The following is a 15435-nucleotide window of genomic DNA, read 5'->3' on the forward strand; positions in this document are numbered from 1 at the left end:
AAAGCAGTGACTTGCTTGAGCTCTCCCCCAAACCTCTCCAAATACCTGTAAAAAATGGCTCTAAAAAAATTCTAAAGCAACAGAACCCACAAAAAGACAGAGTGAAGTAAATTTCCAGCCCAAGACAACCTGGATGGTTAATTGGAAAGGTATATGGCACCAGGCTGGAAGAGGAACTCAGTTCAGCATGAGCACACAGGCAAAACAGGCCTCAGCAAACCTAGAGTAGGCCTCAGAATCACAGGCAGCTGTGGTGGTTTCCAGATTTCTCAATCCACAAACACCAAAAACAACTTAGAAGGTAAATAGGAAAAGTCTGTGACCCAGTGAGAGAGAAGGTCAGTCCCAGCCCTAGTCCCCACACTCGGGGTTCCAGGGTAGTGGCTGCTTCTGCAGCTTCTGGTTCACAGACTTACAGGGGATTCAAGTGACTGATTAGAGGGGGACCACAGGGATCTCTTTGCTGGTGCTGAGACAGGACTCTCTTGCTTTGCCCATGCTTGGCTCTAGGTCACAGTTCTGGGTGGTGGTCCTGGGGCAAGGAAGAGTGCTGTTGTGGTGGAGTTTATAGTGGTGGTAAAGAGAAAATCCTCCTCACAGTTCCAAGACAGAAAAGAGTACTTGTGGTCACTCATTGACCAGAGCACAGGCCAGGAAATAAGTAAACACCTCGCCCCTGATCATACCACCTTGGAAGAACTGAAAATTTACAGGTCCCCAGAAGTATCTCTGAAAACAGCTGCACAAAACCCCACAGCTTGGGAAAGTACATTCTCCACACTGGAAGCAGACCCCTACCTTAACAAAGAGTTAATAACTCAAGTAATTGGCTAGGATCATAACCAAGCCTCGAAAAAAGAGTAAGACCATAGAATTTTACTTTGGTGAAAAAGAAGATCAAAACATACAACCAGAAGAAGACAATAAAGTCAAAACTCCTACATCCAAAGCCTCCAAGAAAAATATGAATTGGTCCCAGGCTATGGAAGAGCTCAAAAAGGAATTTGAGAAGCAAGTAAGAGAAATAGAGGAAAAACTGAGAGTGATGCAAGAAAATCATGAAAAACAAGTCAGTAGCTTGCTAAAGGAGAGCAAAAAAATAGTGAAGAAAATAACACCTTAAAAAATAGCCTAACTCAAATGGAAAAAGAAGTCCAAAAAGCCAATGAGGAGAAGAATGCCTTAAAAAAAGAGCTTTTCTGAATCTATTGACATAGTCATATGATTTTGTTACTTTCATTATTAATACTATCAATTATGTTAATAGTTTTCCTTATGTTAAACCATCCCTGAATTTCTAGTATAAATCCCAGTTGGGGATAAAGCTCTGGCCTTGTAGGCAGGAGGACTTGAGTTCAAATATGGCCTCAGACACTTGACACTAGCTATGTGACCCTGGGCAAATCACTTAATCCCGACTACCTCACCAAAAAGAAAAAAAAATCCCACTTGGTCACAATATATTATCTTTGGGTAAAAAGTTGTTAATTATTTCAGCTGTTTTTTAATTGATTCTCTAGAGTTCTTTAAGTATACCATCTAATTATCTGCAAAGAATGAGCTTTGTTTCCTTATTGCCTATTCTTATACCTTCAATTTTTTTTCCAATTTTATGAATTTATTGATTTATCAACAATCACTTCCATATGCTTTTGAGTTGAAAATTTTTCTCCCCCTTCCTCCCCCCCCCCAAGACGGTGCACAATCTGATATAGGCTTTACATTTACATTATTATTAAACATATTTTCACATTAGTGAAGTTGTAAGTAAAAATTAAAACCATTAGGGGGAACCATCAGAAAGATGAAACAAAACTCAACAGAAGGTAAAAATAAGTGATAGCGATTGACTTCCATAGTTCTTTCTTTGGATGTGGACAGCATTTTCCATCCGAGGCCTCTGGAGATGTCTTAGATCCTGTAATGCTGAGAAGGGTTCAGTTTAACAATCTTAGTCATTGCATAACGTGGCTGTTATTGTGTACAAAGTCCTCTTGGTTCTGCTCACTTCACTCAGCATCAGACCATATAGGTCTTTCCAGGTTCTTCTGAAGTCAGCCTGTTCATCATTTCTTATAGCACAATAGTATTCCATTACATTCATATACCACAACTTGCTCAGCCATTCCCCAATTGATGGGCATCCTCTCAATTTCCAATTCTTTGCCACCACAAACAGAGCTGCTATGAATATTTTTGTACATGTGGGTCCTTTTCCCATTTGTTTGATCTCTTTGGGATATAGCCCTAGAAGTGCTATTGCTGGATCAAAGGGTATGCACATTTTTGTAGCCCTTTGGGCATAGTTCCAAATTGTTCTCCAAAATGGTTGGATCATTTCACAACTCCACCAACAATGTATTAGTGTTCCAATTTTCCCACATCTTCTCCAACATTTATCATTTTCCTGTTTTATCACGTTGGCCAATCTGATAGGTGTGATGTGGTACCTCAGAGTTGTTTTGATTTGCATTTCTCTAATCAATAATGATTAAGAGCATTTTTTCATATGACTATAGATGGCTTTAATTTCTTCATCTGAGAACTGTCTGTTCATATCCTTTGACCATTTATCAATTGGGGAATGGCTTGTGTTCTTATAAATTTGTCTTAATTCTCTATATATTTTAGAAATGAGGCCTTTATCAGAGAAACTGGTTGTAAAAATTCTTTCCCAATTTTCTACCTTCCTTCTAATCTTAGTTGCATTGGCTTTGTGCAAAAACTTTTCAATTTAATGTAATCAAAATTATCCATTTTGCTTTTCATAATGTTCTCTATCTCCTGTTTGGTCATGAATTCTTCTGTTCTCCATAGATCTGATAGGTAAACTATTCCTTGTTCTCCCAGTTTACTTATGGTATCAGCCTTTATATCTAAGTCATGAATACATTTTGACTTTATTTTGGTATATGGTGTGAGATTTGGGTCTATGCCTAGTTTCTGCCATACTCTTTTCCAGTTTTCCCAGCAGTTTTTTTCAAAGAGTGGGTTCTTATCCCAGAAGCTGGGGTCTTTGGGTTTATCAAATAATAGATTACTATAGTCATTGACTACTGTGTCTTGCATATTTAACCTATTCCACTGATCCACCTCCCTATTTCTTAGCCAGTACCAAGCAGTTTTGATGATTGCTGCTTTATAATACAATTTAAGATCTGGAATTGCTAGGCCACCTTCCCCTGCATTTCTTTTCATTAGTTCCTTTGATATTCTGGACCTTTTGTTTTTCCAAATGAATCTTGTTATTTTTTTTCTAACTCTATAAAATAATTTTTGGTAGTTGATTGGTATGGCACTGAATAAGTAAATTAGCTTAGGTAGGATTGTCATTTTTATTATATTAGCTCGGCCTACCCATGAGCAACTGATTTTTTTCCAATTATTTAGATCTGATTTTATTTGTGTGAAAAGTGTTTTGTAATTGTGTTCATAGAGTTCCTGGGTTTGTTTCGGGAGGTAGACTCCTAAATATTTATAATGTCTACAGTAAGTTTAAATGGGATTTCTCTTTCTATCTCTTGCTGTTGGGCTTTGTTGGTAATATATAGAAATGCTGATGATTTATGTGGGTTTATTTTATAGCCTGCAACTTTGCTAAAGTTGTTTATTATTTCAAGTACTTGTTCTAGGATTCTCTAAGTATATCATCATGTCATCTGCAAAGAGTGATAGCTTTGTTTCTTCTTTGCCTATTCTAATGCCTTCAATTTCTTTTTCTTCTCTTATTGCTAAAGCTAAGGTTTCCAGTACAATATTGAATAACAGTGGTGATAATGGACATCCTTGTTTCACCCCGATCTTATTGGAAATGCTTCTAGCCTGTCCCCATTACATATAATGCTTGCTGAAGGTTTTAGATATATGCTATTTATTATTTTAAGGAAGACTCCATTTATACCTATGCTTTCTAGTGTTTTTAATAGGAATGGGTGTTGTATTTTATCAAAAGCTTTTTCTGCATCTATTGAGATGATCATGTGGTTTCTGTTGGTTTTGTGTTGATATGCTCAATGATGCTGATAGTTTTCCTAATATTGAACCAACCCTGCATTCCTGGTATAAATCCTACCTGGTCATAGTGTATTATTCTTGTGATAAGTTGCTGCAATCTTGCTAGTATTTTGTTTAAAATTTTTGCATCTATATTCATTAGAGAAATTGGTCTATAATTTTCTTTCTCTATTTTGACTCTTCCTGGTTTAGGTATCAACACCATATTTGTATCATAAAAAGAATTTGGTAAGACTCCTTCTTCACCTTTTCCCAAATAGTCTATATAGTATTGGAATTAATTGTTCTTTAAATGTTTGATAGAATTCACATGTAAATCCATCTGGCCCTGGAGATTTTTTCCTAGGGAGTTCATCAATGGCTTGTTCAATTTCTTTTTCTGAGATGGGGTTATTTAAGTATTTTACTTCCTCTTCGGTTAATCTGGACAATTCATATTTTTGTAAATATGTATCCATTTCACTAAGATTGTCAAAATAATTCCTAATTATTGTTTTAATTTCCTCTTCCTTGGTGGTAGCTTCCCTTTTCATTCTTGATACTAGTAATTTGGTTTTCTTCTTTCTTTTTTTAATTAAATTAACCAAAGGTTTATCTATTTTATTTTTTTTCCATAAAACCAGCTCTTAGTTTTATTTATTAGTTCAACAGTTTTCTTAATTTCAATTTTATTGATTTTCCTTTGATTTTCAATATTTCTAATTTAGTGTTTAGTTGAGGATTTTTAAGTTGTTCTTTTTCTAGTTTTTTTTAGTTGTATGCCCAATTCATTAATCTCTTTTTCTATTTTATTTATGTAAGCATTTAGAGATATAAAACTTCCCCTAAGAACTGCTTTTGCTGCATCTCATAAGTTTTGGTATGTTGTCTCATTATTGTCATTCTCTTGAATGAAATTATTGATTGTTTCTATGATTTATTCTTTGACCCACTCCTTATTTAAGGTTTCATTAAGTCTCCATTTGAGTGTGTATCACATGTTTGATGTTCTTGAATGAAATCCTATTCTTGTGGTCTGTAAAGGATGTGTTAAAGTATCATTCATTTCTGTCTTTTCACATTAGTTTGTAAAATCTCTGTACATGATTGGTTGCTTTGTTGATCTTCTTCACTTAAGAAGATATCTGAGCCCTCTTTCCTTCTTGCAGGTGAGAGGATGACAGTTCCACAATAGGTAATAATTCCATATATGTATATATATGAAAATAAAACCATGGCCAATTTGTGTTTTGTCTGAGATCCTGGTTCTGGGGAGGAGCTCAAAGGGTGAGAGGAGGAAGGAAGGGCGAGGTTTGTATTATGCAAAAGACTGTGACTGGGGGACGGGAGGAGACGGGCTGAACTTGGTGTGCTTCGGCCAAAGAAGAAGATGACTCCTGACAAATACCGTGACATCCAACTCTTGCTCTTCGTGATGGACCTGCTGCCGCTCACCAATGCCCGTGAGTGAACCTGCGATTCTCTTTCCTCCCTGCCCCCCGCCTCGTCTTTCCTCTAGTTTTAAAAAATCGGATGCCATAGCCTGTACGTGCTTCCATTCATGCTTATGCCCCATTCCGCAGTCGGGGTCTTAAGCGTACTCACTATGGCTCTGCCCTCCTCTTTAGGATACTTACGGCTTCTCGCCTGCCCCTGCGCTCGCATCGCCTCTCTCCCCCAAACCCCTGTCCATTCGCTTTTGCATTTGCCAAGTCTCCCCTCCCCCCCACCCCTCCTGGAACCTTGCCCAGTTCCTTACTAAATGAGAAGCAAATCGGAAAAAGAAAAAAAAAAACCTGTCTAGTACCCTCCTCCTCCCCCAACACCTTGTTCCCTGATTTCTTTCTTGTTTTCTTTTCTTTTTTTTTTTCTCCCACTTCCACTCCCATCGAAAACTACTTTCTGCTAGGGGCTTGCTAAGCGGCGCGGAGCTGGGATGGCTGTGGGGCTCTTACGGGCGGTTATTGGGGAGCATCTCAAGCGCTGCTACCTCGCTTAGCTAAAGAGAGAAGTTGAGAATCTTTCTTTTTCCCTTAAATTTATTTATTTTTAGTTTTCAACATTTACTTCCACAAGATTTTGGTTCCAGATTTGCTCCTCACTCCTCCCTCCCCCCACGCCATCTCATCTGCCCTCCCTTCTATCACCGCCCCTCCCCTTCTCTTATCCCCTCCTCTTCTGTTTTCCTGTAGGGCGGTATAGATTTCTATATCCCATTGCCTGTATATCTTATTTCCCAGTTGCATGTAAAAATAATTTTTAACATTCATTTTTAAAACTTTAATTTCCAAATTCTCTCCCTCCCTCCCTCCCCACTCACCCTCATTGAGAAGGCAAGCAGTTGGATAAAGGTTGTACATGTGTAGTCATGCAAAACACTTCCGTAGTAGTCATGTGAAATACTAACTATAATTCCCTTCATACTGTCCTGCTCTCCCGTTTATGCTGTTCTCTTCTTTGACCCTTTCCCTCCTCAAAAGCGTTTGCTTCTGATTACCCTCTCCCCCAATCTGCCCTCCCTTCTATCATCCCTCCTTCTCTTATCCCTTTTCCCCCTATTTTCCTGTAGGGTAAGACAGAATTCCATGGCCAGTTGAGTGTGTGTGTTATTCCCTCCTTAAGCCAAATCCGATGAGAGTAAGATTCAAATAAGGGAGGAAGACGAGGCTGCACAGGCTGCACCCGAGTGGAGTTCGAACCCCAGGAGGGAAAAGATGGGCAGAGGTCTCTGGACAGGAAAGATGGAGCAAAGCTGCTTTATGCGGTGCTTAGCACAGTGCCAGGCCCAGAGCAGCCACTAATAAATGTCGATTCGCTGGGGATGCTTTGCTCGGTCAGCTAGCTGGCTCAGTGGATAGAGGGCTGGACCTGGAGTCAGGAAGAGCTGGGTTCAGGACCTTACTCACACAATTAGTGGCTGTGTGACTCTGGGCAAGTCCCTTAACCTCTGTCTTCCCTAGCTTCTCTGTCTGTAAAATGGAGATGATGATAATAGCGTCTACCCCACGGGATCATTGTGAGGATAAAATGAGATATTTGTAAAATGTTTTGTAAATGCTTTGCTTTTATCCCCCCTTTAGAATGTCATCTTCTTCTAAGCAGGGAGTAGGGTTTTTTGTTGTTATTGTTGTTGCTTTCTTTGTATTACTCACTGCTTAGTACTATGATTGGAAAACAGTAGGTGACTAAGAAATTCATGTTGGTTTCACTTGACTTTCACTTGTAGAAGAAAACTGAAAAAATTAAGTTTTTCTCTATTTTTGAAAACAGTTCTTAATTTAGGAGTTAATTGTACTTTGATTGTTTGATAGAAGTCATTTGTGATTGGAGGGTGCAGCAGATCATTAATAGTCTGTTTAATGTATTCTGAGATTACTTTGTATATATTATCTATTTTTGGGTAGCCAGTTTGGATATTTTTTGGTAAATATTCATAATTTACTTTATATTCTCAGTTTTGTGAGCAAATAGCTGAATGTAATAATCCTTGATAATTACCTTAATTTCATAATATTAGTTGAGGTGTCTTCTTTCTCATTTCTGATTTTGGTTATTTGGTTTTCTTTTCCCTTCTTTGTTCAAATTTCCTAATAGTTTATTAATTTCATTGCTGTCTTAAACAAATTCTTTGTTTTATTAATAAATTGTTACTTGTGACTTTATGGATTTTTCCCCTGTGATTTAGCTGACAAGTATATTTAAAGTGACAAACACAAACATAGGTGTGTGTATATATATCTGTATACATATATGTAGGTACATGTAATATTTAAAGTGACAGGCAGGTATAAGTTCTTTGGCATTGACAGCCTAAATAGACTATGTAAAGGAATGGTCCTGGAGTCTAGAGATATAATAAAGATATAATTGGAATTACCTAGGTGAGTAATAAGTCCCTCAATTGAATCTAGAAAGGATTTCACAGAAATGATAATGTACAAGATGACAAAGAGGGAGATTCAGTTTCTTCATCTGTAAAATGGGAGGATTATATTTGTAGTGGCAAACACAGGGAGTTTGTGAGGAAACCTGAAGAGTGTTGTGGAAATTCAAGCAATTGTCGTTATGATGTCCATTTGAACTAAAATAAATGACATACAATCTTTGATGTTTCTAGGCAGGGAACTGAAGTCTTGAACTAAGGAAATGGGTAAAGAAGTTGACATATGAGTTATCTGGGAGAATATGGCAAGTGAATCCATGGGCACAGATTTTTGTTTTCCATGTCCTGTTGGCCAGTGAAAACCAGAGAGCTCTAGAACATCCCTCCTGTCAGAGAGGTTGGTAATGTTGCATGTGCAATATTACTAGAAAAGGCTTTGAATGAGTGATTAAGGTTGGAGAGTGTTAGCCAATGACTCTGTTTCCAAATCTTGAGTCAGAGTTTTAAGTAGTGGTGTGTAGCGGAGAGAGAAGGGAGCAATGTTCTTTGAGCACAGCAGTGAGTTGTGTGTCCTCGTCCATAGAAAGGGAGGGGTAATTGGGATTGTGAGGATGGACAGAATGGGAAAGGGGTCAGATTCAGAAGCAGTGTGTGGCTGGGTAAAGGACTTGAGGAGGAAGAGGGAGAACTGCAGGTCAGCTTGGTGAAGACATTTTCTTGGATAGAGGAGAGGGAAGAGAATACAGAGAGAGTGACTCCAATCTTGGTCAGGCATTTATTCCTGCGCTGCCCTTTTCTTTCTCTCTCAGGATGTCATAGTCTTCAATACAACTTTTTTGCCATGGTCAGTTCTGATGGAGAACTCCTTTCATATTCAGCCCATGGCTACCTAGATGGTGAATTGTTCCTTCATTATGACAGTGAGAGCCAGAGGCCAGAGCCTCGGGGCACCTGGTTGGGTAATCTTGTGGAAACAGACGCTTGGAAGAAAGAGAACAGTAATCTGAAGGTGATTGGACAGGAGTTCAAAATAACTGTGACAAAAATCACGGACCAGAGCAACCTAACCACTGGTAAGTTTGGGGCTTAGGACAGGGGCTGAATGAGTGTGGGATTCACTCTCCCTAGAGACTGTGTGGTGTAGTGGCCAGGCTGCTTAATTGGGAGTGAGAGGAACAGGATTTGAATCTCCAGCTCTGTCCCTTACTACTTGCATCATCCTGGGCAAGCAATTTAACCCTCATGGGCCTCAGTTTCCTCATTGTATAATTAGGGAAATCTCCTTCTAGTCCTAAATCTTTGATCCTATCAGGATGGGGAGAAGTGTTCTTTTCCCATTCCCTTGTAAAAGAGTATGTGAGTTCTAGGTGTCTGTTGAGGGTAGGACAGAAAGGAACCTAGAGAAAGATTCTTCCAATTAGGTAAAAAGGGAGAACAGAGCCATGACCAGTCTGGGTTTGGGGATGGGTCAGGTTCTCACACCTTCCAGGAAACACTGGGCTGTGAACTCCATGAAGATGGCGACTGTAGAGGATTTTGGAAGTATGGTTATGATGGAGAGGACTTTCTCATCTTCCAACCTGAGACGCTCACCTGGGAAGCAGTCCATCCTGCTGCTGGCAGTCTAAAGAATGCTTTTGAGGCAGAACAAGTAGAAACAAAGATCAAGAAAGCAAAAGTGGAAGGAGACTATTGTGATCAACTTTTGAATTACCTGAAATTTTGGCAGGAGAAAAAAGCAGGTATTGACCTGGGATAGTGGCCCTCACCCCCAACTGCCTTGAAAACTCCTCTCTCTGTCCCCCATCTCCTGCCTGAGCTTTCTCCCTTCCTATGCAGAGTAGGAAATCAGTCCTACCTTTGTCTGTAGATAGACTCCCAGGATCCATGGGCTCATCTCCTTGGGGACCAGTATGGGTATAGCTCACATATTTTTTCTTGGGGAGCCTGGATGCTTGGGTGCTAAAGTTCCTATGTGCCCTAGACTGAACGTTACTGTTGATGGTGGTGAGGGCATTCTCTTTGTCCATCATTAGGAGAGAGGCTGTACCTTCACCTCTTCCTTCATTTTGGTCTCTTACCCACAGTATTCCCTTTGCTGAATGTGACTCAACAGGAGAACCGAGAGGGAAAGGTCACTCTGAGGTGTTGTGCTTACAACTTTTTCCCTCGAGACATTAAGGTGACCTGGATGCAGGATGGGCACGCACTGAATCACAGGGACCAGGGAGGAGGAGTCATCCAGCCTAGTGGGGATGGCACCTACCAGACCTGGGTGTCTATAGATGTCCACCCTGAAGAGTCAAATTACACTTGCCATGTGGAACATCAGGGAAGGAACCAAACCATCTCTGTACCCTTGGGTAAGTTGTGACACAGTCATAATCAAGAGACAGCTGGGGCTGGAGCCAGGACCCTTGTTGGAAACTGACCCTTATTTTCCACATATATCCAATGAAGGAGTTGGACACAATTATCTCTAGTCCTTTTCCAATTTTAAGAGTCCTTGAGTCTAAGGGAGCTCCTATTTTCTTCCCCACCTTCAAGGTGTATGAAAGGGTGCCTTAGTCAGTGTCCTGATACCAAGATCTTCCCTTTATGGTCCTTGTGGGAGTCAGGATTTCACTCAGTCCTATGGGATCCAAAAGGGTGATAGAGTAGAAAGTGTCCTGAGTCTTCTCAGAGTCAGGAGAGACCTGTCATAGAGGCACAGGTTGACCACTTGCTATCTTTGTGACCACAGACAAGGCCCTTGAACTTCCTGAGTCTCAGTGTCCACCTCTGTAAAACAGGGACAACAGGACTTACATGAGCTACATAAGCTACACCTCTGGCTGGTTGTGAGGAAAATGCTTAAAGTGTTCCAGAAATGTGAACTATTACTCTCATCAAGGATGTCTCTTCCAGGTCCTGTTCCAGAGGCAAAGAGGAGATACTGGGTCCTTGCTGCTCTGCCTTTGCTGGTGGTGTTACTGTTGCCTTTGGGCTATTGCTTTGTGGTGTCAGGTGCAGAGGGAGAAGGCACCAGCAGGATGGCCTCCCTGTATGAGCTATGATTCAGTGACTCCCAAGGCCTGCTCCTGGTTTGTGGGGCCAGGGCTGTGCTCCACTCTCACTCAGACTCATGTACTACATACTCTATTTCATTCATAATTACTACATATTTTATGCCAAAATTTTTTTTTTTTTACAAAATGTGAGGTATGACAATGAAGTGAATCTTTTTAAAAGATTTTGCTGCTATTATTTAAAAATCATTTGTTACTGAACTGTCTTTGGTGCAAGATTAGGATGCATGGAATGCTCATGAGTATATGTTATAACTGAATAGTCCAAATCGGCTCATATCATTTCTTCATGACCACTTAGTGAGCATTTTTCCTCTCTGAAAAATAATGTTAACACATTAGTTGTTATTGATATGTGCCTTATAGTTGAAATATTATGCTTGACAAAATTTACTGTGTTGTTGGGAAGTACAGACTTACAAAATTTAATCTGTGTTGGAAGATTCTGTGCTGCTATCATTGGTATTGCTATCTGACACACAGTCCTCAGCACCACTCATATCAGATGTATTTACTTTGCTGTCACTGTACCACAGTGGCTCATCTTCAGATCCATCTAGTGCATTTGAAATGCCATCTTTTTTTGAAGCTTTTGAAGACTGTTTCGTGTGGTTTAAGGTTCCAACTCTTAATTACTGGTAATGAGTGTGGGCTGAGAATTCTAGGCTTGGGGCTCACAATGGCGATAGATAAATGCATACCCATATGCTGCTGATGCATACATTGTTTCTCTGTTTACCTTGTATGCTGTATGAGGAATAGAATCACACCATGTGACAATTATGCGATAAAAGGTTATAAACCTGTTTTTGGACTGAAAAACATGCTAGGCCTATTACGTGACTTTTATTCAGCACCTCTCAATTGCACCTGAGGCTGTTACTACCAGCTATGGTATCAATACTGACAGAGCCACCTGATGATGGGTTCTGGGAGGAGGTGATGGTACAGGGAAGCTGCTAACAGGCCTATTCAGGAAGTGACTGGAAGCCTCTCCTATGTCTCCGAAACAAATCCAGTAGCATTTATTAAGTAACTGCTACGTGTCAGGAATTGTGGATGCAACCATGAAAAGGAAACAGTCCTCAATCCTCAAGGAATTTACATGGGGAGGGGGTTGGGGAGAACCTAACTTCTTCCACAGCTTAAAAAATACAAAGTAAATACAAAGTAATTTCATAGCAGAGGAAGAAAGTTAATAACTGAGGGATCCAGCAAAGGCTTCTGTTTGTTAGGAAAGGTACCTGATGTGAGCTCTGAAGGGAGCAAGGGGAACCGGTTCCAAAGGATTGGGGTGGGTTTGGTTCATTAATGGAATCACAGGAAATTCTTGGAATCTATGAAAATTTGACTTAGGCTGGTTTTGTGTGCCTTTAGTGTTTGACATGTACTGCACCTTCCCTGCTGCTGTTGGGCAATACTGCCCCTAAACATAAAGCTGGATGTGGCTAATTGCTACTGGGACATGTTTTAAAAAAAAGAAATGTGATTTTGGTAACTTTTCCTTTTAAGTCACCTTGAATATCTCATCACAGAATCATCTTTAATAATATATTTTTTAAAAGAGCAAGAAGAGAAGAATTTTAGCAAGATGTTTTCAAAAGTCTTCATCTGTTCCTTAAAGAAGACCCACCCTGCCCTTCCACTGCCAAAGAAGGAAGAGGAGACCTTAGCCCTTGGAGCAGGCACAACATGGGGTCATCCTCTAAAGCTCTGGTCTCATAAAGTCAATCAATAATCAATCCATTAAACACTTATTAAGTTCCCACTAAGTGCCAGGTACATAGAAACATATTAAGTGTTCCCAAACAGCAGTGGAGGGGTATTTAAGGGCCCACTTTTCCAACAGATAAGCCTCAGTAGTAGCAAGTCAGTCTTCTTTATAGAAAAGTAATAAATACCCTTTGACTCAGCAATAGCACGTCTAGGGCTATATCCCAAAGAGATCATAAAAATGGGAAAAAGATCCACATGTACAAAAATATTTACAGCAGCTCTTTCTGTGGTGGCAAAGAATTGGAAGTTGAAGGGATGCCCATCAATTGGGGAATGGCTAAACAAGTTGTGGTATATAAATGTAATGGAATACTATTGTGCTATAAGAAATGATGAGCAGGCAGACTTCAGAAAAACCTGGAAAGACTTGTATAGTCTGATGCTGAGTGAAGTGAGCAGAACCAGGAGAACGTTGTACACAGTAACAGCCACATTGTTCGATAACTATCATTGATGGACTTAGTCCTTCTCCAAAAGTTGCATGATGAAAAATGCTATCCATATCCAAAGAAAAAACTATGGAGTTTGGATGCAGATTGAAGCATACTATTTGCTCTTTTTGTTCCTTCTTTTTTGTTTTGTTTCATTTTTCTTGTGGTTCCTCTTATTGGTTCTAATTGTTCTTTACAACATGACTAATGTGAAAATATGTTTAATAGGAATGTATATGTATAGCCTATAGCAGATTGCATGCTACCTTATGGAGGGAGGTAAGGAGGAAGGGGAAAAAATTTAAAACTCAAAATCTTATGGAAGTGATTGTTGATAACTCAAAATAAAGTAATAAAAACAAACAAAAAATGCTGCCTGATAGATTCATTGGTTCTCAAAAAAGAAAAAAGAAAAAAGAAAAAAAGGCAAACATTCCAAAAGTCATTTCAAACAATGTTTCTTTTTGCCTGGGCAAGAAACAATTCTCATATTTTTATGGATCCAACATAAAGTCTACAATTCAGCAACTGAATTTCTTCACATCTAGTGACTTCTTCAAGTACCAGGCAGTACTTTCATTTTTTTTTAACTGCAGCTCTTTTTATTAGAATAACTGAGATATGATTTCCCTTCTATGTGGCATAGACTATTTGTCATAAGACACTATCCTGGCAAGAAATTATTGCAGCCTAACAGAAATGGGTGGCTTTTATCAAGCATGTCTAAGGTGCAGGGCTGTGCATCCACGTTTTGTGCCATATATGTTAACTCAAAGTTATCAACCATTCATCACATTCCAAAAAGAAAAAAAGAAAAGAGAAAAGTAATAAATATGCCACATGTTCCCCCTAACACTTGGCCTGGGAAGGTCAGTAAACACGAATTGAATAGGTGACATTACCAGAGACGTTTAAAGCTCTGAGCCAACTCTTTTCCCTAGGCTGAGTAAAAGTGGTCTTGGACTTGAACCCTAGCCCGGCACAGTCCCTTTGCGGCCATTTCGCTCCGCTCTCCCTCACCTCACCCCCACCCCGATACCCAAGTCTTTCCCTGGGAAAGGGGCATGAAGTTGGGGTGCTTCTCTGTCTCGTAGAGCGTGTCAGGTGGCCGAAGGGACAAGACAAGACCCGGGGCTCGGACGGGAGGGCTGGGCTGCCCTCACCTCCTGCTTTCTTCCCTAAGTAGCGGAGGACGCCCAGCTCCCTTTGCTCAACTCCGGCGGAACCGGTCTCTTCCAGACCTGTTCTTCCACCGCCTGGTTCTTAACTTTCTCAGGATGTTGGGGAGGATGCACAGGGCGGGGATTTGCGGGAGAGTTTCTGGGCAATGTCCTGATCTCCGTCCCAGGCCCCATCCCAAGCTTCCCCACTTCCCGAGGGGGCTCCTACCAGCTCTGGCTGGTCCGCTAAACCAGTGGGAGAGACCAGCGGCTAGAGCCAGGGATCACCCGCTCACGCCCCGCCCAGAACACAGCTACTTAGCTGGCGTGGAGCTGGGGGTGTAGGTGCCTCTTTGGTTAGAGGGCGGGGCTTGGAGTCAGGAGGAGCTAAATTCAAATCCACTTCAGGCTTAAATTCTCTGCCTCCGTTTCTTCAGCAATTAAAAAAAAAGGATGGTACTAAGCAGTTAAAGGCAAATGTGAACTTCAACTTTGAACAACTTCGTGATGATTAGTCCTTTGTTTTTGATCAGCATTTTCTTACCGTTTTTAGTCATTTATGTAGTCATATAAACTACATATGTGCATGTTCTTGGGCCATTTATTTTAAATTTGGTTTTTGCTGCATATGCAGAAGTCCAAAATTAAGGAGACTGAGTTTCAGAATACAGATAAATTTAGTGCAAAATGGGTCTGCATCCCTCATTAAGTACTTTGGAATCTAAAGCAGAATACATTATCAGTTTTTTCCTTCCTTCCTTCCATCCTTCCTTCCTTCCTTCCTTCCTTTCTTCCTTCCTTCCTTCCTTCCTTCCTTCCTTCCTTCTTCCTTCCTTCCTTCTTCCTTCTTCCTTCCTTCCTTCCTTCCTTCCTTCCTTCCTTCCTTCCTTCCTTCCTTCCTTCCTTCCTTCCTTCCTTCCTTCCTTCCTCTCTCTTTTTCAACCCCACTGACTTTGCAAGCTTCTGAGCCTGCTTGGCTTCCTGTGTTCATCAATCAACCACGTCTAATCCCTCCTTTCCCACGCTCCTTCTTCCATCCTCACTGCTATTGTTTCTTGGTCCATGAATGTAGTACTCATTCCGGAAGGGGTGTGTGGGGGGGGGAGGTGTGTGGAGGGGTGTGG

At 40.5% G+C, this 15435-nt stretch overlaps 1 protein-coding gene across 1 annotated transcript; it reads left to right on the forward strand.

The window, feature by feature from the left end:
• Positions 1-5140: 5140 nt before the first annotated feature.
• LOC110192119 (hereditary hemochromatosis protein homolog) lies at positions 5141-13524 on the forward strand. The gene is made up of 5 exons (XM_020963148.2): positions 5141-5456; positions 8686-8949; positions 9349-9618; positions 9964-10239; positions 10784-13524. The coding sequence occupies exons 1-5, from the start codon at positions 5384-5386 to the stop codon at positions 10930-10932; spliced, it is 1032 nt and encodes a 343-aa protein (XP_020818807.1). The 5' UTR covers positions 5141-5383; the 3' UTR covers positions 10933-13524.
• Positions 13525-15435: the final 1911 nt, after the last annotated feature.

Source organism: Phascolarctos cinereus, unplaced genomic scaffold (assembly GCF_003287225.1).
Source record: "Phascolarctos cinereus isolate Bilbo 61053 unplaced genomic scaffold, phaCin_HiC Scaffold_726;HRSCAF=1367, whole genome shotgun sequence".
Lineage (NCBI taxonomy): Eukaryota > Metazoa > Chordata > Mammalia > Diprotodontia > Phascolarctidae > Phascolarctos > Phascolarctos cinereus.